Genomic DNA, 24,045 nt, shown 5'->3' on the forward strand with positions numbered 1-24,045 from the left:
CTCAGAACCAGCAAAATGGCATGGCAAAATGGAGTATAAACATAAACTAATTACAAAAACTAATTGCATAGATGGAGACTAATTCGTGAGCGTGATTAGTCCATAATTTGATAATGTGATGCAAAATTCGAAGAATCATTCCCCAACCTAATCAGCATCCTGTAACATCAAGCCGGCCGGATTCCCCAATAATGCTGGGTTATATTTGCTCACCATGTTCATACGATCTAGTTGGGCCGTGCAGTGGGCAAAGAGCCCAAGACCAATACGGCCCAACTTCCATAATCATCGTCCCAGCTCGGGCGTAGGGGTCAAGCAAGCCGTTCCTGACCCGACGGCAAATCCCGACCGCCAAACCCAAGCCCCTTCTCCCCGGCGGCCTCCGGCCTCCGCTTCGCCGCGCTCCGGAAGGTAAGCGAGCTCGCTCCTCCTCTCCTTCCCGCGCCGCCTCGCCAGCTTCTTCGGTTCCCGTCTGCTGCGCGCGTAGATCCCGGTTCACGGGCGGTGGGGTGTCTCGGGTATTCGTTGGAAACCCTAGGGTTGTGTAGCACGAGGTCGTATCTCCCACTGCGTCTAGCCTCCCTGCGCGAAACCCTCGTCCACGGCCGCCGCCACGCATCACCCACGCCGCCGCCATGCCAATTCCGGCCTCCTCCACGACCGGTGGCGGCGGTCCAAGCTCTCCAAGAAGCAGGACGAATCATATGCGAACCCGGCGGCCGAGCTCTCCAAGAATACGGCAAGGCTTAGGTATGGCGGCCTTTCTCCCACCCTCCTCTAGTTTGATAGGCCCGATGGTTGGGACTCATGCTTAGGTTGAATTTTGTGTAGATCTGATAGGTTCTGCTGCTTAGATTGTGGTGCTCGTGCGATTTGTGGGGGATTCTAGGTCCTAGATCTGGGAATTGCAGTGGTGCTTTTGGGCTGTTCGTAGATGAGGCTGTTCTCATGATTTGCGTGTTCTGCTGCTGCTGCTGCTACTAAGCATGCATGCTTGCACTTCTTGCCACCTCAGATGAGCTCCTGCAACAATGAAAAGGAACATAGTTCTAGTCTTCTGGACTAGCACTAGCACTAGATGTACAAACTGTTAAACACCACTGAACATGAACATTTTTTCATCAGGTACAAGTCTCTCAATTCCACATCAGGATCTCAGTCAAGGTGCTGCTGCATTCCTATAAAGGTATGTTTCTGCAACTAGCTAACTATGTTCCTGCACTGTACTCAACTGGTGTTATGAGTAATACCTTGCTTAGTTGCTAGGATAGTGTCATTCTTTTGGTTGTGAAGTTATGGTTCTCTAACCAAATTGAAGGAATGCTGCATTAAATTAGTTCTTGCTTTGGCATAATCTGAAATGTGCTATTATGTGTGATGACAGTTTGATTTTCCTCACTCTTCTTTGTTAGACACTACAAGTACCCTTGGTTGTTCTAACTTTCAAGAAATAGCCAGTTGTGCATATATAAACGAGAAGAGAGCACGCCGCCGCCGCCGCCGCCGCCTCCGGTGATCGAGGGGTGAGAAGAAGCATCATCAACATCATCAGCTCAGCAGCAGCCATGTTCGGCTCCACCAACCGTAAGCACCCCCGCCTTCCTCCCTCTCATCATCCCCTCCTATTCTCGTCGATTCCATCACATTGGTTGGATTCTGTCGGCTTGCTTTGCTCCTTCGCTTTTAAATCCTCTATATTCTCCTAGCATATGTACGTATTGCTTGCTCTATTGCGCATTCCACTCATCTCTGGTGGGTTGATGGATGCCTGCCCGCGCTAGGGTTTGGCTTGCTGCCCCGATTCCGATCAGGTAGTATCTTGGGTGGTTTGCAGTGCGTACTTGCAACGATCCATGTAAATTCCTAAGCTAATCCTTCCACTACTTCTACTTATACTGTGCTAAATATGGAACCGGATTTCGTCCACACCGGATTCTCCTTTTCCTTCTTTCTTCAGTGTATAAGCAAACAAATGGACCTTGCAAACAAGCCAATGCCTCAATGCTAGTCCTTTTTTTTGTTATTAATGTTAAAGCTTGTTCATACAATGCAATACCTTACATGTGGTTAGAGAGTATATTTTTTGCAATGTTGTACCTCATGATTGTTTATCTTCTCATCTCTCATGTGTGCTATCTTCATTGCAGCATTTGGGCAGTCATCCACCAGCCCATTTGGACAGAACTCATTCGGAACCCAGCAGGGATTCGGCCAGGCTACACCTGCTGCTAACAACCCCTTTGCGCCAAAACCGTTTGGCAGCCCAACCACAGCTTTCGGGGCACAGACTGGAGGCTCGCCTTTTGGCACTGCATCCACTGGTGCCTTTGGCCAGCAGCAGTCCACTCCCACATTTGGCACTACATCCACTGGTGCCTTTGGTCAGCAGCAATCCACTCCCACGTTTGGCACCCCGTCCTCCTCTCCATTCGGGAGCACTCCGGCGTTCGGTGCATCGCCTGCCCCTGCCTTTGGCTCCTCATCCTCTACCTTTGGCTCTGGTATGTATTATGCATTCGCTGATTGTCTCCATTCGTGCGGAGTCACCGTGCTTATTTTCCTACATTTTCAAAGCTATAAAGCCCTTACACTGGAAACATCACCTTCCATTATTGTGGTGTTTCCCATGCCTCGCAAGAATTCTTTATTTTGTTTCATTAGTTTCTGATACTGCATTCAACAATTTTTCTAGATAGCTATTCAAGCTAAATTATGTCAATTCATAGATATGTTATTCTTTAGATCAACAGTGCTGCATATATGATGTCTTTGTCACGCTTGGCTCTCCTCATGTTGTAGGATCTTTATTCGGACAAAAGCAAAGTTTTGGGGGTTTTGGATCATCACCTAGCCAGTCAAGTCCTTTTGGTAGCACGTTCCAGCAAACACAACCGACATTTGGCAGCAGCACTTTTGGCGCATCAACTACGCCGGCATTCGGTACCACAACTACGCCGGCATTTGGTGCAACCGCGCCAGCCTTTGGAACGAGTACACCGGCCTTTGGCACCGCAACTACCCCAGCATTTGGTTCGACATCAACATCAACATCTTTATTTGGTGCTTCTAGCACCCCGGCGTTTGGTTCATCTACTCCTGGTTTTGGAACTTCAGGGAGCACAGCATTTGGTGTGGGTGGTACTGCTCCAGGTTTTGGATCTTCGAGCACACCTTCATTCGGCACATCAACCAATGCATTCAGTTTTGGTTCTTCACCATCTTTTGCACAAACAGCAGTTTCCTCTGGTAGTTCTCCCTTTGGAACAACATCACCTTTTGGTGCGCAGACTCCAGCATTTGGTAGGTTTTCCCATTGGATATTCGTGTTGTTTCTTAGCTGTAATATATGATCAATCAATTGTTGTCTTTGATTCCATATGATGTAGCAATCGAGAATTTACTGATTATATGGTCTTTTATGACTTCAGCAGTCCTATTCGACTGCAGATCTTTCTTTTTCACTGTTTTTACTCTGGTCATGTCATCTTTTATCCTTCTTATCAATTGTTTGTCCACTTTGACTTTCAGGCTCACAGACAGCAGCAGCAGCTTTTGGGCAAGCACAATTTGGTAATCAAGCTGGAGGAACCAGAATAAAACCTTATGCTCAAACACCAGATGTTGACGGTGCTACCAGTGCTACTCAACCTGCTGCAAAACTTGATTCCATATCTGCGATGCCTGAATACAAAGACAAGAGTCATGAAGAATTGAGGTGGGAAGACTACCAGCGTGGAGACAAGGGTGAGGAATGATTTGAGAATTGAGGATTTTATTTTATTTGCAAACCTTCTTCTAAACCATATCTTTAATTCCATGTATTCTTTTAGGATGCTTGTTTTTGTATGAACTGTAGTAACCAAGTACTCCCTCCGTTTGGAATTAATGGAATTAATAAGCATATTAGGATTTTAAAAGTCAAACTTCATAAGTTTATTAGTCAAATTACGTGCATGCTTAGTGCATAGAAGTTATATGAATAAATTTCTATTTCAAAGATCTTTTACTATGACATTGATTTTGTTAATGATAAATTTTTAAGAGAATTTGATGGCCAAAGTATACCGGTAAAATACTTTTTAAAATCCTAATACACCTACTAAAAATGAATGGAGGCAGTAACCGTTTTGCCCTGGCTTATGCTACAGCTTGAAGCCTGAATAGAATCTACTAATGAAACATGCTTCTGTTCAGTACTCCATTTATTAATTGTTTCTTATATTGTTGCTAGATTTGTTTGGTCCATGACTCTATGTAACTTGTTCTTGTAAAATGTGTGTAACATTCTTAATATTTGGACTCGCAGGTGGACCAAACCCTTCTGGAACTCCAGCAGCGGCTCCTATCTTTCCATCATTAAGTACACAACAGAATGCTTTTGCTCCAACAAGCAATGTATTTAACCAGTCTACCCCAAGCGCAATTCCAACAAACAATCCATTTGCTCCTAAGCCTGTTTCAACTAGTGCTTCACCATTCAACTCGTTTAACAGTACAGTTGCAAGTTCGAGCCCATTCGCATCGTCCACTAGTACCACAATGTTCGGACAGACAGGTGTTTCCCCATTTCAAGCAAGTAGCTCACCATCTTTGTTTGCAAATACCACTCCTTTTGCTTCATCATCGTTGTTTGGCACATCAACTACGAATAATCCAAATCCATTCGGCACTGTCTCGTCATTGGCTAACACTCAATCGGCCCCACTATTTCAATCTGCCCCAACATTTGCACAACCATCAAGTACACCAGCTTTCTCCTCTGGAAACCTATTTAGCACACCACCTGGCAGTCTGTTTGGCGGCGGACCTTCACTTTTTTCAACGGTGAGCATCTCTTGATTTTTTTCTTTTTCCATATAATTGACTATATATTTTTTTTTATCATATTTAGTTCTTTTTAATGTCTAACAAGTTCATTTTTGCTTCTTATCAAGCCAACATTTCAGACATCTGCACCTGTTCAAACGCCAAACACATTCTCCTTCCAACCTCCAACTCAACCAGGTCAGTATTTTGTATGCAAATTGTTCACTTCTGTTTATAATCCATATCTTCGAAAACTAATCTGGGCTTCTTAATTTTGCGGAAATGCATGCCTTCATGGATACTGCAGCTTCTACAGGTGGTTTCCCTGGTTTTTCCAACACTGCTAATCAGGCCCTCATTGGACAACAGTATGATCTTTTGCTACTTCTCAATGTGCATGATGTTCTTTTTCCTTTTTTTAATAATTTCGTCTTGATGGTTGAAAACACTTATTACATACAATAAGGGGAAGGAATTATGTTGCGATCAGTCTAATGTGGAGATGGATGGCGTAGGCAAAGAAGAAAAGTTCTTGAATGGTTCTTTGAGCAACTAGCTTATATGTGATTACTTGGAACTGCTATATTGTTATTTTATCTGTAGTCTAGGAACATGGTTTTAACTTGGACATAATTACCCTCAGAATTTGCAGATGAGTTTCTGCAACACAAATGACTGTTTTTCTCCTGACGTAATACATTATTTATTTTAACTCAGTGTATCCTGTTGCATTTTGAAACAGATCTCCTAGCCAGTCCAATATGGTCATGCAGCCTGCTCCTATTTCAAATCCATTTGGGACACTTCCAGCAATGCCTCAGATGTCCATTGGGAATGGCGGATCTTCTCCTTCAGTTCAATATGGAATATCAAGTCTGCCGGTTAGTCACCACCCCCCAGCTTTTATAATTGTTTTTGTAGAGCGGATGGAAGCTACAGTAGCAAGATGGTTGTTGTGCATTGGGAATGTTTGGTACTAAGGGTGCTATGAGTTTGTGTGATTGCAACATTTTGGTGGTTTGCAGGTTGCTGAGAAGCCTCTTCCGACTAGAACATTGTCCATGGCGGTTCCCAGGCATTTGTCACAGAGAAGGATAAAATTGCTGCCAAGAAAATATAATCCAATATCAGATGGCAAGGTAAAGATCTTTTATGTGATTTATTCATGGAGCTTGTGAATGCCATTAAGAACACATTGAGTGTGGTGCTGAGTTTCCTTTTTCACCCCTGTAGGTTCCATTCTTTGCTGACGATGAGGAATCTCCAGCAACACCAAAAGCGGATGCTTTTTTCATCCCTAGAGAGAACCCGAGGAATCTGATAATCCGTCCAATTGAGCAGTGGCCTTCGCGGAGTGCAATTAACAGGCAATCGGTTCCAAAGGATTCAACTGATTTGGACAAATATGAAGGTAAATTGCGTCATTACCATACTAGATTTTTTTATTCTGTATTAGATTTGTCCCTAGCAAGGGCAAATTTCAGGACATATTCAGCTGATTTGGTAAACTTGTGCAGATACGTCCACTGAAAGTGGGCGTGATAAGACTGTCAAGTCACCAAGCAGCAGTCCTCTGGTGGAAAATGGCCAGCAGCATGAACCCAGTCATCATGGGAATGGGAAGGGTACTTCAGTTGAGAGGCTGTTGCCTAAGCTCCCGCAGGAAGATTACTTCACGGAGCCTAGTCTGGAGGAGCTTGCTGCCAAAGAACGTGGTGAGCCAGGCTACTGCAGTCGGGTGAAAGACTTTGTTGTGGGGCGCCATGGCTATGGCAGCATCAAGTTCCTGGGGGAGACGGACGTGAGGGGCCTGGATCTGGAGTCAATCGTGGAGTTCAACAACCGGGAGGTGATCGTGTACAAGGACGACAGCAAGAAGCCCCCGGTGGGTGAGGGACTGAACAAGGCTGCGGAGGTGACTCTTCTGAACATCAAGTGCATGAACAAGAAGACCGGGGATCAGTACCGAGAGGGCCCGCGGGTGGAGAGGTACAGGGACATGCTGATGATGAAGGCGGAGGAGCAGGGCGCGGAGTTCGTGTCCTTTGACGCAGCCAAGGGAGAGTGGAAGTTCAGGGTGAAGCACTTCAGCACCTACGGGCTCTGGTGAAATCCTTCCTCCTGATGCTTTGGATAGATGGATGATGAAATGATTTTTCTGGTTACTAGTTTTGTAACGTTTGGAGGTGCAGGAGCAAACTTGCACGCTGTGCATGGGTTTTGTTATGCTTGTTTTGTTCATGTTGTCGGTGCTGTAAAATGCTTGTTTTGTTCATGTCAAATTATTCAGCAGGCTTCTTATTATGTCTGTCTGTCTGTCTGTCGATCAATTACACAGCCTTGTTATTCAGTATGATGTGCTACATTATATCAATTCATGTTGGATTCACAACAACATATGAGTTGCCATCAAGGCTAGTTTACCAATTTCATCAGCTATAAAAATACAAATCAAACTACAGCTGTTCCAAAGGAGCCGCCGTCCATATTCTTTCTCGATGGCATTCTAGCAACATCCTCGTATGATCTTCAAGTAGCCATCCTGCAAAGCATTACCGATTGCTCATCATTTGACAATGCGCATAATAATATGGTGATCCAACAGCATACCCAGTAATCTTCTCCAGCATCACTGGTTCCCCATCCAATCAACTTGACGGCATGGCCACCCATAATGCCACCGGTAATGTGCTTGTATACTCCAGATTTGTAGTGGGCAAAGTCCTGAGATTTTTCGCTCGATGATATATTTTCAAAGACTAATGATCTCAAATCACAGTAGTGTCTATACTTGATTCGTTTGTTTGGTTTGTACACTTTCCCTGGCTCTGCTTTTGTCCCGTTCTTCCTCAGTTTTTATTTAGACAGCCTTTCTAAGATTTAGTATTTTGTGTTTGTCCTTTCAAAGTAATACACCCCATGGTCCTTGGTAACTACTGCTAAACCAAATCTGCTGAGAACATCAGTACAATGCAAGGAAAACTTGAGACAAGAAACTGGACATTACCTCATAAACTGTGAAACCAACTTCTACGGGGCTATTTATGTAGACCTATGACATTATGTCATTTGGATCAGAATTTATTCTGTACGTATTTCATAAACTGTGAAATGCATGCATGCTTAGCAGCAGCAGAACACGCAAATCATGCACGCACTTCTTGCCACCTCAGATGAGTTCCTGCAACAATGAAAAGGAACATAGGTCTAGTCTTCTGGACTAGCACTAGCACTAGCACTAGATGTACAAACTGTTAAACACCACTGAACATGAATATTTTTCATTAGGTACAAATCTTTCAATTCTATATCAGGATCTCAGTCAAGGTGCTGCTGTATTCCTATAAAGGTATGTTTTTGCCTAAGCAGCACGGATACGGATATGCGTATCGATATCGGAAGGATACGGATACGCGGATACAGCAATTTCTTAAACAACCCGATATGCAGATACGTTTTACTAATCACTAATCAGGAAGGGGTAACGCGGATACGTTTTACTGATCACTAATCAGGAAGGGGTAATGGCTCAGCTCTAAATTGAATTGGGGAGGGAGAGCCGGAGAGGAACTCACCTAAGCAGGGGGCTCCTTGTCGCCGGCGAGGGTGGAGGCTGGTCGCCGGTGAGGGCGAAGGCAGGTCGCCGGCGGCCGGCGGGAGGCGGAAGTGGCTGCGTCGTGACTGGGAGGGGTCGGGCGACGGGAGGAGTAGGGCAAAGGTGGGATGTGCTATTGGGCCGGCTGGGCCGTATCTACTGGCCCAAACGTTTCTAATCGCTAGTTTCCGGCCCAAATAACCTAGGATATGTGGATATGTCGCGGATACATATCCAGGCCGTATCCCAGACGTATCCGTATCGCATACATATCCGATACGGGATACGGCCCTTACCTGCAGTGTCCGTGTTTCAGAGGTTTTCGCAACTAGCTAACTATGTTTCTGCGCTGTACTCAACTGGTGTTATGAGTAATACCTTGCTTAGTTGCTAGGATAGTGTCATTCTTTTGGTCGTGAAGTTATGGTTCTCTAACCAAGTTGAAGGAATGCTGCATTAAATTAGTTCTTGCTTTGGCATAATCTGAAATGTGCTATTATGTGTGATGACAGTTTGATTTTCCTCACTCTTCTCTGTTAGACACTACTAGTACCCTTGGTTGTTCTAACTTTCAAGAAATAGCCAACTGTGCATATATAAACGACATTCTACCTCAATCTGGTTTTCTTCTCAGGGGGTGTTTGGCAGGGAGGGGCTAAATTTTAGCCCCTGTCATATCGGATGTTTGGACACTAATTAGGAGTATTAAACATAGTCTAATTACAAAACTAATTGCACAACCCCTAGGCTAAATCGCGAGACGAATTTATTAAGCCTAATTAGTCCATGATTTGACAATGTGGTGCTACAGTAACCATTCGCTAATGATAGATTAATTAGGCTTAATAGATTCGTCTCGCGATTTAGCCTAGGGGTTCTGCTATTAGTTTTATAATTAGCTCATATTTAATCCTCCTAATTAGCATCCGAACGTGTGATGTGACAGGGCTAAAGTTTAGCTCCTGAGATCCAAACGTTGACAGAAATTTGCTTCTGGAAAAGGTTGTTGGGGACACCTTCTGTCGTATCTACCCCCCCCCCCCCCCCCGCGAAGCGGCGGTGTCGTCGGTGAACTGGCTAGTCGAGGACGACATCCTCCTCAAGAACGCTGTCGAGGTAACCCCCCGCCCCCACACCTTGTACCCCCAATCTCAGTTTTCGGACTCCATACTGTTCGTCTCGATGCATCAATGGAGCGTCCGATGTTGTTCTTGGGTTATCGCTGCTGGAACGCATCGGATTCCGAGGGATTCGTGCTTACCAGATAGTTAGAATGTTCCTCTTCATACGCAGAAAAAAAACTTAAATTCCCCCCACTTTGTTAAATTACTTATCTATAATCTGATTGGAATGAGGTCCCCTGGCGGTTTTTGCAATTTACCCCCCCGGGTCCTCCGGTCCTGAACTTTGTTGTGCATTTCTCAGTTAAGAGGAATTTTGATTCTGCTAAGTTTGGTTTCTTAGAAATCCCCCTGTGTGGTCTTTCTGTATGATTCCCTAAACTTACTTGGGCATCTAACTATGGTTGATTGAATCTTTCTCAGAATTTGTGTTTTCGATACTGTTTGCCACTTGAAAAATAATTGGACACTGATGTTAGCAGCTAATTCTCTGAGTTTTCTTGAGCCTTAGGTCAATGTTTGGCATTGCGTAGGAGTGAACCAACAGCTTAATCTAAATCAAAATGGTTGCTTTCCTAATTCATACATCATGTTGTCTCAAACTTTCACTTATTTGCCTTGTAGCTATATTTTATTCTAAGCAAAATTTCCCTCAAAATATATTCTGAGCAATTCTTGTTGTTTTATCTTTAGTATAGCATACTGACCTTAATCCTTAAAACTGGGCTTGTGATTCTGTGAAGCTGATTCTGTATACCAAACCTCAGTGTAGAAAGCTTCTCCAACAGTTGGATCTACATGACTTTACTGCTAATGCTCTATTTTGTGCAAGTCCTAACTGGTCTTTGTGATACTTGCAGACTGGTGCCTCATTGGAGTCCTTAGCAAAAGGAGCTGTATGCTTTTCCCGTAAATTCACACTTCAAGAAATACAGGATCATTGGAATTCATTGACCCAGAGGTCTCAACACAAGCTTCTTTCCGGATGGCTGAGTATGAAAATGAACTCTCCACATCTGACCCAGCCAAGGCACATAAACTTTTCAATTCAAAAGCAAAGGATTTTTCATTTCAGAAACGGAAAATTGACAGTGTGAAGAACCTATATTATGCAATGAGAAAGAGAGTATGCAACGATCCATGCAACACTGCAGACCTTGGATTTCTTTTTGCCCCCTGTTCATGTATAGCAAATGGTAGTGAGTGTGTCTGTGGAGGCTTACCTAATAATATTGAGCCAGGGCTGAGTTCAGTGAGCCGCTAGGGGCAAGTGGGTGCAAGCTACAATGGTGGACATACATATCCTGGAATGAATGGGCATTCTTTTCACACAAAGCATGCTGAGAGCATGGTAAGAGATGGGGATGACACCAATAACATTGCGTATGGCTACTCAGATGTAGGTCACATGTATGAACATCATGCCTACACTGCCAATAATCATGGGAGTGGTGGCAGGAATAATGTTTCTCTAAAGAGTATCACGGATTTTCAGGATTCTATGCAGTTCCAGCAATTGGACAGCAATCAATGTGGTAATGGAGTGGTAGACTCCAAGGCATTGTTGATCCCTAACTATTTCAGTGGAAATGTGCAGGAACCTATCCCACTCAAGTGATTGGTCAACCTAAGGGTTCTGAGGCACCTGGTGGTGCAATTTGGAGCGGGGTTCAGCGAAGAGGAATGCTCACTGTTGCTGATGATAAGAATGTAAAGTTAGAAAAGAGGGACCCTCACCCATTTGAAGCAAATTTAGATGGTGGGATTTGCACATCTGGTTTAGAACACAAGGCAGATTTCATGGACTTCCCATTTTTCAGTAATAGTGAAGAATTTGATATCCTGAATGGTGAAAACTTTTTGAATTCTCCGAGCAAGGGAAACCAGGAGGATTTAGATGATCCTGCCTTCAAGGTTGTTCCTGGGGTTAGATCAACCATGCAAAGTCCGGTGCATTCCAATGAAGCCAATACGTCATGTGATCAAGTAGATCCTGGCCATGTGGAAAGTAATGTAGACGTTTCTGGTATAATGTTGGTTCCTACTTCATTAGTGGTGCCATGTCCTGGCGTGTATGTTGAGTGCAAATTGAACACAGAAGATCCTGAAATCCCTTGCAATGATGATGTTGCTACACCTCCTGAGTATCCTCTTGAATGCTGTACCTTGGGCCAGAAATCGGAGAACACTATCTATCCAGTCTCCCCTGCAACCAGCCCTGCATCGAATGCTGAACATTCCAAAGCAAATGATTTGGCCCTGATAAAGGTGGAGGATATGGCAAATGCCCAACCTTTACAAACAGTGAAGATTGGCCCATCCACTTCAGAACAAAAAGAAGATTCAGTGGCACATGATAAAGGTGGTGTCCTAGGAGCTAAGCTGTTAGAAGGTCCTTCAACAACTGGAGGCCTTTTGACTACTGCTAATATTGTCACAAATGATGCAAACACATGCACTGCCCTCGTTCAGCGCTGCTGGATTTGGTGAAGGATCTCCTTGTAGTTTAGGACAACACGAGAATTTTAATAACTCTCATGGCTTGACTGTACAAAATTCAGTTCAAGGTCCTGATCAGATGCAACACAACTCATTTGATGGTCAACCAGAATTAGGTGATGAGGCTGCTCTACAGAACTGTATGCCATCAAATGCACTATCGGATTTGGGTATTCAAGACCCTATTTCAACAGTGCCAACACCAGCTCAAGCAGAAGAATGCCCTGACAATGAAAATGATGTTCCAAATTACTATGATATAGAAGCTTTGATAGCTATCTTTTAGCCCAGCTACTAGGATCTCTTTACCATGACATTGCTGACTAGTCATGTACTGTGTTCATTGCAGATTCTTGACCAGGATCTCATCCCGTGGGATCAGGACTCTGATTTGATGCATCCTGAAGGTAAATGTGTATGCGTTACACAATTTGCTTGCTGTTCAAGATACTGTATAGAGATGCTCACTTTTTTTGTTTTTAGTTAGCATCGGTGTTCTGTGATGACAGACTTGGCTTAAGAAGTATTGTGCTGCTGAGTGTAGAGTCATTAAAGGCAAGATTATCCATTTACATGCAATTGGTTGACTAAATGATCTAATTCATAGGCTCTAAACATATGAAGAATTAATAATCTAGGTGAAGTCACTGCGAACCGTACCGCTAATTGTCTTCTCAGAATATGTAGCTGGTATGTCGTAAAAACTATGTACAATGGAACATAATATGTTCTTATTTTCTTCATTTTTTGTTGATTTTTTCAGTTACCAGATTTCATCACCCGGAAAGCAGGAAGGCATTGATAAGATTAGAACAGGGTGCTTGGTCTTATATGAACAGAGCTATCATGTCACATGGTGCCTTTGCAGTTATCTATGGATTGCACTTGAAATACTACATAAAGGATCCTGAGGTCAGCATCTTCTTTGGCTAAATCGGTTATAGGATGTGAGGGGGGATAACCACGTGTACAATTTTGATATCTATATCTTGTGGTGGACAGTTTCAGTGGTATTGCATTAACATCCAGTCTATGCATATGATTTTGGTTTCTAGAGCTTGAAATATATCTGTCAATTTCTGAATAACACAAGGGTCACCATTTTGTTTCCATTTTGGAATTTTGTATTCTGATCCGAGAGTGATCCTGATTAGGAGCCGTGAGATTCAACTGTCTTGCTTTTGTGCATTTCTGGAGTATGCAGTGAATATTTGTGTAATATCTTGCTACCATCTTCTAATTTTTTTTCTTTGCTCATGCAGGTTACTCTTGGAAGAGAGACAGAAGATGTTAAAGTTGACATTGATTTGGGAAAAGAAGGGAGGGCAAATAAAATATCTCGCCGACAGGTAATTCCTTGAAAGTTTCATTGTGCGTTAAGAAATGTCACTTATATTTCCTTATGAAATGGCTAATGCTCAATTATAGTGAACTGCATTAATGTTTTTTAAAAGATGACAAACATATATGTCCTGTAGTATGAGAGGTTAAATTTATTATCTCCTGTTTTTCACTTGCACACATCGTTTGCATTGTCCTAACTGTGCTGTGTTGAAGGCAAAAGATTATTTTAGTACCTCATGTGGGTCTTTATCTGATCTGCAGCCACAGTTGGTCTATGCCGCCTTCATGGCTTTGATAGACGTGGTACTACTACATGTGTCTTGTTGCTCCGATGCTTCCAAGCACATTTTAGCATGCAGGCTGTTAGGTTTGCTTTGAATTAAGCAAGCCAATGCTTGCTGGAAATGCATCCAGTCAATGAATTGTGTTTCAGCTAGGTTCCATTTTGTTAATATAATGAATTTGTGTTTCAGTTGGGGAATTTGAAGCCCTAACACTGTTGTTTGATGTTTTGAATGCGTACTAGTGTATATTTTTCCAGCTGCGTAAATTGACCACAAGTTTGTTTTGGAAATTGGCATGGTTTTAAAGGTGTCGCCTAGGCGACGCCAATGCGTCCAGGCGCTCAAATGATTCTGGGTGTCCCCATCGCCTAGTAAAAAACAGCAAGAGACAGGAAGGGAGGAGGAAGAATCGAAGGGAAATCAAACAAAAAGGCCCAGCAGCTGCCGCTGCTCCATCCCCGCTAGCTCCGGCGCCGGCGTCTGATGCAGAACCCACTTCGGTCAGCTGCCGCACAGTCGATCTGAGAGGGTGCAGGCGCACAACTTCGTGGGGGTGCAGAGAAGCGATACTGAAGACGGTTGGAGGAGCTGTGGGCAGCAGGGGCGCAAGGAGAAACAGAGGGAGAGGGGGAAGCGAGCGGCGGCGCAAGGAGAAAGAGGGAGAGGGGGAAGCGAGCGGTGTGCGGAGAATTGACGAGCGGCGCACGGCACTTTGCCGACCGAACAGGGAAGGGGAGAAGGGTCGGGGAGTCTTATCCACAAGCCAGGGGAGGATTTTATGGGCTGTCTGGTGGGCTGGGCCGGCCTCTTGCATCCCCTTCCCCCTTCTCCTTTTTTTCTTTTTTCTTTTTCTTTTTCTTCGCCCTTCCTCCTGCTGTCTTGCTGTTTCTCTGATTTATAAGGCGTCGCCTTGCTCGCCTTGTTAGCGCCTAGGCGGTTAGAATGTGGTCCAACGCCTCGCCTTACCGCCTTAAGAACTATGGAATTTGGAATTACCGAAAGCGTGGCACTGGATGGTCATAATACCATTTGCAATAACTTTTGCATCACATCTTTTGATCATGTCATTCTGAACCATTTTCAAAAACAATTAATTTTGTGGTCCCCCTTTAGTTTCATCCTGCTGACTGCATTACATACTATTCCCCTTTAGTATGCACACTGCCCTAAAAGATGATAATTCCTTGTTTTACTAATTCAGTTTCTTCAGTACACTTTTTGCACATTATATTTAATATATGTATGTATTGGTCTGACAATCAGGCTGTTATCAAGATGGATGAAGCTGGGTCTTTTCATATCAAGAACATTGGGAAATGTCCAATCTTTGTTAATAGCAAGGAAATACCAAGCTGCAAACGCATCAACTTAAGCTCTGACTCATTAATTGAGGTACCAACACTTTCTCTTTCTATGATTTTTAATTAAAACCTTCATATGTGCTTTTTTTACATTCTTTGTGTCCTTGATGTCTAGTCTTGGACTGTGCTAGTGTATATGCTTCCTACTAATATGAAACTATGAAAGGCAGAGAACCTGCCATGGTCCTAAAAAAAATTGAAACATTCTCATTTTAATACATTTGTGACTTGGTGATTTATCAATTGACCTTTTTTTGGTAAGTATTCCGACCCTGTCATATCCTTTTGTGATATAACTATTAGAGTGCTGCACACCTGCATAGCAATCCTTATTCAAAAGCTATTCCTATTGATCACTGTATAATTTATAATTTTACTGATAAGATGTAACTAAAACTTTACTTCTTGCCATTCTGTTATTATGGACTTTATGTAGCATTTAAAAATAACACGACCTCAATGTGGTAGGCATTTTATAAGCACATGTGTAACAATTGCTTTTCCTATTAACTGCTGTGCTAGGTTGCTGTCCTTGATTTTTTTGGGGAAAATGAATTTCATTAAGTATCCCATGCCATACTTATTTAGCTTCTGATTTTTGTTGCAGGTAAAGGATATGAGGTTTATTTTCCATGTAAACCAGGATGCTGTGAGACAGTACATTGATCGTGACCTGAAGCCAGAACGCTAATTTCGTTTCGTTTGCACGCTGCGAGTGCATTAACTAGGATAGTAGCAGTAAATGTTGTTCATTTAGGATGTTCTCCATGTGACCATGTAAGTTAGTCTCACTTGTGTCCAACCTGGGTCAGTTGTCTGTAAATGGTTGTAGTTTCATGTGTTTCTTGTCGTTCTGTGCTGTTGGACGAGCGAGCACTGCATCCACTGGTGCCTTTGGCCAGCAGCAGTCCACTCCCACATTTGGCACTACATCCACTGGTGCCTTTGGTCAGCAGCAATCCACTCCCACGTTTGGCACCCCATCCTCCTCTCCCTTCGGGAGCACTCCGGCGTTCGGTGCATCGCCCGCCCCTGCCTTTGGTGCTACATCCTCTACCTTTGGCTCTGGTATGTATTATGCATTTGCTGATTGTCTCCTTTCGTGCGGAGTCACCGTGCTGATTTTCCTAGATTTCAAAGCTATAAAGCCCTTACACTGGAAACATCACCTTCCATTATTGCGGTGTTTCCCATGCCTCGCAAGATTTCTTTATTTTTCATTAGTTTCTGATGCTGCATTCTACAATTGTTCTAGATAGCTACTCAAGCTAAATTATCTCAATTCATGGATCTGTTATTCTTTAGATCAACAGTGATGCATATATGATGTCTTTGTCACGCAGGGCTCTGCTCATGTTGTAGGATCTTTATTCGGACAAAAGCAAAGTTTTGGGGGTTTTGGATCATCACCTAGCCAGTCAAGTCCTTTTGGTAGCACGTTCCAGCAAACACAACCGACATTTGGTAGCAGCACTTTTGGCGCATCAACTCCGCCGGCATTCGGTACCACGACTACGCCGGCATTTGGTGCAACTGCGCCAGCCTTTGGAACGAGTACACCAGCCAACATCTTTATTTGGTGCTTCTAGCACCCCGGGGTTTGGTTCATCTACTCCTGGTTTTGGAACTTCAGGGAGCAAAGCATTTGGTGTGGGTGGTACTGCTCCAGGTTTTGGATCTTCGAGCACACCTTCATTCGGCACATCAACCAATGCATTCAGTTTTGGTTCTTCACCATCTTTTGCACAAACAGCAGTTTCCTCTGGTAGTTCTCCCTTTGGAACAACATCACCTTTTGGTGCACAGACTCCAGCATTTGGTAGGTTTTCCCATTGGATATTTGCGTTGTTTCTTAGCTGTAATATATGATCAATCAATTGTTGTCTTTGATTCCATATGATGTAGCAATCGAGAATTTACTGATTATATGGTCTTTTCTTACTTCAGCAGTCCTATTCGACTGCAGATTTTTCTTTTTCACTGTTTTTACCCTGGTCATGTCATCTCTTATCCTTCTTATCAATTGTTTGTCCACTTTGACTTTCAGGCTCACAGACAGCAGCAGCAGCTTTTGGGCAAGCACAATTTGGTAATCAAGCTGGAGGAACCAGAATAAAACCTTATGCTCAAACACCAGATGTTGACGGTGCTACCAGTGCTACTCAACCTGCTGCAAAACTTGATTCCATATCTGCGATGCCTGAATACAAAGACAAGAGTCATGAAGAATTGAGGTGGGAAGACTACCAGCGTGGAGACAAGGGTGAGGAATGATTTGAGAATTGAGGATTTTACTTGATTTGCAAACCTTCTTCTAAACCATATATTTAATTCCATGTATTCTTTTAGGATGCTTGTTTTTGTATGAACTGTAGTAACCAAGTTGAGCAGTGGCCTTCGCGGAGTGCAATTAACAGGCAATCGGTTCCAAAGGATTCAACTGATTTGGACAAATATGAAGGTAAACCGCGTCATTACCATACTAGATTTTTTTTTATTCTGTATTAGATTTGTCCTTGCTTGGGACTGAAAGGCTATTGTTGTTGTTGTTGTTGTTGTATTAGATTTGTCCTTAGCAAGGGCAAATTTCAGGACATATTCAGCTGAACTTGTGCAGATACATCCACTGAAAGTGGGTGTGATAAGCTGTCAAGTCACCAAGCACCAGTCCTCTGGTGGAAAATGGCCAGCAGCATGAACCCAGTCATCATGGGAATGGGAAGGGTACTTCAGTTGAGAGGCTGTTGCCTAAGCTCCTGCAGGGAGATTACTTCATGGAGCCTAGTCTGGAGGAGTTTGCTGCCAAAGAATGTGGTGAGCCAGGCTACTGCAGTCGGGTGAAAGACTTTGTTGTGGGGCGCCATGGCTATGGCAGCATCAAGTTCCTGGGGGAGACGGACGTGAGGGGCCTGGATCTGGAGTCAATCGTGGAGTTCAACAACCGGGAGGTGATCGTGTACAAGGACGATAGCAAGAAGCCCCCGGTGGGTGAGGGGCTGAACAAGGCTGAGTGACTCTTCTGAACATCAAGTGCATGAACAAGAAGACCGGGGATCAGTACCGAGAGGGCCCGCAGGTGGAGAGGTACAGGGACATGCTGATGATTAAGGCGCAGGAGCAGGGCGCGGAGTTCGTGTCCTTTGCGCAGCCAAGGGAGAGTGGAAGTTCAGGGTGAAATCCTCCTGATGCTTTGTAACGTTTGGAGGTGTAGGAACAAGCTTGCACGCTGTGCATGGGGTTTGGTTATGCTTTTTTTTTGTTCATGCTGTCGGTGCTGTAGAATGCTTGTCAATTACCCTGATGAAAAAAAGAGAGTGCTGCCAATACCCCCTAAAAAGGAAAAAACGCTGTCAATTTTTTTTACATGAATTCAAAAACGAATGCAAAGTAATCTTGAGTTGGAATAGCGAGGGAAAACCAAACTTGAGGGGCCCTTCCTTGGGTGTGGGTCTTGGCCGGGTTGACCCCTTTCCCTGTACCTTGCTTGGCATCCATCATTGATTCCGCCTTCGCCGCTAAGCAAGAGCACGCAAGCGATTGCTTTCTTTGGGTTGCATTCAGATTCAGATTGCTTTCTTTGGCCAGTCACAATCAGATTGCTTGCATTCAGATTCAGCTCAGAGTTTCGATGGCGGCGGGGTTGCTGTCCAACCGCGTGGATCGGGAGGACCTCGCCGCCGGGGATCACATCTACTCATGGCGGGCCGCCTACCTCTACGCCCACCACGGTAATCATGCCTGCCTCCTTTCCTTCCAATCGCCTCTGCTGCTGCTGCTGCTTGAGGGATCTGATGGTGTTCCGGCGGCCAATCCTCCTCCACCACCAGGGATCTATGTTGGGGACGAGATGGTCATCCATTTCACCAGAGCTGCCGGCCACGAGATTGGCACGGGCACCTTCTTGGATTCCTTCCTCTTCAGCTCCTCCACCTCGTCGTCGGCGGCGGCGGCAGGGGGCCAGTGCCAGCGATGTGGCCACCTGGTCAGGCCTGACGACGGAGTCGTCATGTCCTGCCTCGACTGCTTCTTGCACGGCGGCGGCCTCTACCTCTTCCACTACGCCGTCTCGCCGGCCTTGTTCCTCGCCAAGGCGCGCGGGGGGACCTGCACCCTGGCCGCCTCCGACCCCGGCCACGTCGTCGTCCACCGCGCCCGCTACCTCCTCGACAAGGGCTTCGGCGCCTACTCCCTCTTCAAGAACAACTGCGAGGACTTCGCCATCTACTGCAAGACGGGGCTGCTCGTCGAAACCGCCTTCAGCGTTGGCCGCAGCGGCCAGCTCGCATCCCTCACCGCCGCCTTCAGCGCCGTCGCCTCGTCGCCGCTGCGCTTCCTCACCACCAGCGCCCCCGGCCTCGCCATTGTCACCACCGGCATGTACTGCGCCGGCCGGTATGTCTCGGACATGGGCGTTCGCCGGGATGTGGTCAAGGTCCCTGTCCAGACACTCGTTGCGCAGGCCACTCCTGCTGCTACGGAGGAGGCAGCCTGCTCGCTGACAAACCATCCACTGTAATGTCAAATTATTCAGCAGGCTTCTTATTATGTCTGTCTGTCTCTCGATCAATTACACAGCCTTGTTATTCAGTATGATGTGCTACATTATTATATGAATTGATGTTGGATTCAGAACAACATATGAGTTGCCATCAAGGCTGGTTTACCAATTTCATCAGCTGTAAAAATACAAATCAAACTACAGCTGTTCCAGAGGAGCCGCCGTAGTTTCTAACCATGTTCTTTGTCGATGGCATTCCAGCAACAACATCCTCTTCGATGCCGCATTCGTTCACGCCTCGTATGATCTTGAAGTAGCCATCCTGCAAAGCATTACCGATTGCTCAACACATGATACTGCATTTCAAAGAGTCATTTTGATAAGCCAGAAACTTACATCACCCCAGCCTCTGTTCCACTGATTTGCAAGAAGCTGAAAAGCAGAGAGGATGAAACAAAACAACTTAGGGGCTGGCCTCATCGTTTGACAATGCGCATAATAATATGGTGATCCAACAGCATACCCAGTAATCTTCTCCAGCATCACTGGTTCCCCATCCAATCAACTTGACGGCATGGCCACCCATAATGCCACCCGTAATATACTTGTATACTCCAGATTTGTAGTGGGCAAAGTCCTGAGAGATTTTTGCATTGTCAAATCCGAAAAACAGAAGTGAATCTGAAAATGATATATTTTCAAAGACTAAAAATGATCTCAAATCACAGTACTGTCTATACTTGATTCGTTTGTTTGGTTTGTACTCTTTCCATGGCTCTGCTTTTGTCCTGTTCTTCCTCAGATTTTATTTAGACAGCCTTTCTAAGATTTAGTATTTTTGTGTCCTTTCAAAGTAATATACCCCTTAGTCCTTGGTAACTACTGCTAAACAAAATTTGTTGAGAACATCAGTACAATGCACGGAAAACTTGAGACAAGAAACTGGACATTACCTCATAAACTGTGAAAGCAACTTCTACGGGGCTATTTGTGTAGACCTCTGGCATTATGTCATCTGGATCAGAATTTATGCTGTACACATTGACACTGAAATGCTTCTTTTCATCCCAAACTTGGTTCTGCACCTTGCATTTCTTTTCACATACTGGTGTAGGATAAGCAGGTTCGCATCCAGGATGATGGCAACCGACCTGATCGAAATATGGATCGCACTGCAAAAGAGTATAACTGTCGGTCTTCTCTGTGTATAACAGGAAAGTTTCGTGATCATTCATCCATTTCATACTGTGTGCTATACTATCAATACAAAAATGAAATCATTATGTTTTTGAACTCAAACGGAGTGACTGTCCTGGACTCAACAAAGAAATATGCTGTGTCTCTACCATGTTGGGAAATTTTTAGACTTAAGCATGGACAACGGATGATTACAATCTGCTTATATTTCTACTGCCTTGCTTTCCTGGGAGGAAAAAAGGTTATCGCAGTTCAAACTTACGCTATAAAATTTTAGCATGGTTTAGTCAAAGATTGCATTAGTAATTGATGTACCATCCACAGAAATTTCTTCAAAGAACTAGCTAGGATTACTGATGGAGCATGCAGAGGCAGTCAAGTTGTAGAGAGTAGGCTAATACCTCGTCTGTGCTGTGACAACACCATTTTGAACAAAGTAGCGCCATGCCATGATAGGATAGCCTCCATTACAACCATCACCGCAGCATGCCAGTAGGTCATTAACTGACAATGAAATGTTCTGCAAGGAAAAGAAACAATAGCTTATTCATGCAGGAAAAGGACCAATAATGCTACCCATCTCGGTTATATTTGCTCACCATGTTCATATGAATGCAAAAACGATCCTGGAGGCAACCAAATGCCACAATGACCCTGTCATCGTCCACAAAGATAAAAGAATACATTGAGCATCTTGCATCGTTCCATATGGCATTTAACAATGTAAGTTATTGTGATGAACTTACTTGATCTGCTCATGAAGAACAGTGTCATACAGGATTGGTAAATTAATAAAGACGAAATGAGGTGTGTACTTGGCCTGTGAACAGCCCCGGCCCCCGGTGGTTATTTCGAGACTCGCGGCTCCCTGCCTGTGCGTACGTCCACGTGGACCAGGACCAGGACAAATTAAAATTAGTCAGCACCACATTAAATTTGTCTCTTCAAAAAACAGCACTATAAACTTATGTCGTTTTCGCTTCCGAGAAACAATTTTAACTAAATATAATATTAATATTTATAATACATAATTAATATCATTGGATAGATATTTGAATCTAGTTTTTTAATAAATTTATTTAAAGATAGAAATGTTGCACGCATTTTCTCTAAGTCAAAGTTATAGACACGCAAATCGTGGCGACAAACATTTAGGGACAGAAGGAGTATACATTAATGAAAAAAAAATCAATACCATCAGAATATCACAAAAAGGTATCAATAAACCTATTTCATGAGATTGTACACTAGTATAGAATAACTGAGCAAGCAATCACTGGCGGGGTCTAAACCTGGCATCATTGTGGGAATTGTGTCGATAGAGGGCAATCGATGGTGATGGGACTCATTGTTGTTTACGGACCTAACATTGACATATGAGATAATTAGCGGGTAAACTCATATGTACAATAGATGTATACACTATACAATCTGATCAAATTATTTGGTTCTCTAACTGATAATATCTCTACACCTGTCTCAAATAACCATGTTGTGTATTCAATACAGCTTAGCTAAAACATTGTTGATGTATAGTTGTTCGAAAGATGAAGTGTTCTAAGCTAGAGAACCATCATCTGCGCCGAAGTGTTTTAGGAGTTCTGACAATAACCTCACGTGGCCTTTGAGATAAGGTACTATTGATGTGTATATCCAGGTCCATTTGCAGTCACAATCATCATTTTTTGTGCATAAGAAACTAACTTGACACTGGACCCTTACCGAATTCTACTCTCTGTGTCTGTGTTCATGCATGGTTTTGTTTGATCTTACCTTTCTTTTCTCACAAATTTAGTTGACAACCAAATTAGTCCTTCAACAAAACATTACTTCAAATACCATTTTTCCAACAATAATTGTCCCCAGTTGTTCGTCTGTTAGAGGACTCTGAAAACTAATAGGAGCAAATGTATTTTTGGTGTCCACTTTTAAAATGAGAACTCAACAATTCCAGACACAGGCAATGACCGAACTCCGGTGAACACACGGTTCAAAGACTCTGACAAGTTGGTGGTCATGATGCCGTACCTGAATCCACCCTCATCATATGCTAACGCCCACTTAGCCTTATGTTCCATCTGCACCTCAAACCATGCCTTGCAAGCTTCATTAACCATCTTGTCTAGTTCTCTCTTTATCTCCTTGAAATGGTGCTCTATATGTACACAACATAGAGCCTTTACCTTGTCGCAAACCTCCTTCTTCCTCTGACGCTGCCAGAAATTAGCGGCAAAATGTCGCATGCACCATCTGTGCACTATAGGCGGGGGGAACCCATCGATATGTTCATCTACAACATTAAGAATCCCAGGGTGATGGTCCGAGATCAAACATACAGTGCGAGATGGGCCAAGCACTTGAACACATAGAAGCCGCATGAACCATGACCATGATTCATTGTTCTCTCCCTCTGCCAAAGCAAAAGCCATGGGTACTATCTGGTCCTCCGGATCAACAGCAGCAGCCATCATCAATGTACCCCTATACTTTCCGGTTAGGAAAGTGCCATCAACAAGTACGATTGGCTGACAAAACTGGAATGCATGTTCTGTCTGCGCGAACGACCAGAACACATGATACAGGACATGACTCAACGAGTCCCGGAAATACATCCCTCCGGTGTCTACAAACCATTTCAAGCCAGGGTCGTAGTAATGCATTGCACATAATATACGGGGAACCCTGTTGTATGCTTCCTCCCAGCTATCCCAACGAATAGCCAGGGCAATTTGCTTAGCACGCCAAGCCTTTCCGTACTTCACATCATACTTAACGAATCCGGATATGGACAGTTGTAGCGAAGACACTGAAATGTCGTTATTCTCATCAACGAGCCCCAATATACGACGTGCAAGGTAATGTGCAGTGGGCTGCTGATAATTTTCCTTCCCCTTATTTGATAGGCAAGTGTGGGGTTGGACCACTTTACTTATCCTCCACTTGCCATCACTCTGTCTCTTTCATGCATTTAACCTCCACATACAACCATTTTTTCATATCACATGGTACCTTAACCCTTGGTCTGAATGAGTGACGGTGTACAGCCTATGGTGATACACAACATAGTCCTGAAGGAACAGCTTCATCTCTGACATTGTATTGAATATCATCCCCTTGCTAAGGATTTCATTCTCATGGCCACACAATGATTTCCTACACATCTACACACCAGTGTCACAGACTACCATATCCTTCATGCTCGCATCCCTATAGTTCGGAACGCCACTGAAAGGTATGTTCATCTCCCTCAGTTGGATAAGCTTTGTCTCTATGTAAGGTGGTGGTGGAACGTACTGTTGTGCTTGGCTAATTCTTCCCCATGAATCATAGGGGGTACTAC

The 24,045-nt window shown here is 44.0% G+C and overlaps 2 protein-coding genes and 2 pseudogenes across 8 annotated transcripts; all 4 read left to right on the plus strand.

Moving 5' to 3' along the window:
- The first annotated feature begins 301 nt into the window (after nt 1-301).
- On the plus strand, nt 302-7,110 carry LOC117863483 (nuclear pore complex protein NUP98A). Of its 7 annotated transcripts, none has more exons than XM_034747205.2 (13): nt 302-411; nt 1,126-1,186; nt 1,413-1,584; nt 2,148-2,501; nt 2,800-3,300; nt 3,529-3,744; nt 4,307-4,824; nt 4,947-5,004; nt 5,114-5,174; nt 5,549-5,687; nt 5,832-5,945; nt 6,040-6,217; nt 6,324-7,110. In XM_034747205.2, exons 3-13 carry the CDS (start codon nt 1,566-1,568, stop codon nt 6,914-6,916), a joined length of 2,751 nt encoding a protein of 916 aa, XP_034603096.1. In that variant the 5' UTR covers nt 302-411; nt 1,126-1,186; nt 1,413-1,565; the 3' UTR covers nt 6,917-7,110. The 7 variants fall into 7 exon arrangements, with proteins under 7 accessions (XP_034603096.1, XP_034603090.1, XP_034603093.1 ...); XM_034747199.2 differs by having other exon boundaries at nt 305-411; nt 4,935-5,004; XM_034747202.2 differs by having other exon boundaries at nt 305-411; nt 1,455-1,584; nt 4,935-5,004.
- Nucleotides 7,111-8,618: 1,508 nt separating this feature from the next.
- Nucleotides 8,619-15,833, plus strand: LOC117864965 (uncharacterized; annotated as a pseudogene).
- Nucleotides 15,834-15,835: 2 nt separating this feature from the next.
- Nucleotides 15,836-18,336, plus strand: LOC117864966 (uncharacterized; annotated as a pseudogene).
- Nucleotides 18,337-18,546: 210 nt separating this feature from the next.
- Nucleotides 18,547-19,682, plus strand: LOC117863484 (protein LEAD-SENSITIVE 1). Its single transcript, XM_034747206.2, has 2 exons — nt 18,547-18,738; nt 18,838-19,682. The coding sequence occupies exons 1-2, from the start codon at nt 18,639-18,641 to the stop codon at nt 19,524-19,526; spliced, it is 789 nt and encodes a 262-aa protein (XP_034603097.1). The 5' UTR covers nt 18,547-18,638; the 3' UTR covers nt 19,527-19,682.
- Nucleotides 19,683-24,045: the final 4,363 nt, after the last annotated feature.

The sequence above is a fragment of the Setaria viridis genome, chromosome 7 (assembly GCF_005286985.2).
Source record: "Setaria viridis chromosome 7, Setaria_viridis_v4.0, whole genome shotgun sequence".
NCBI classification, from domain to species: Eukaryota; Viridiplantae; Streptophyta; class Magnoliopsida; order Poales; family Poaceae; genus Setaria; species Setaria viridis.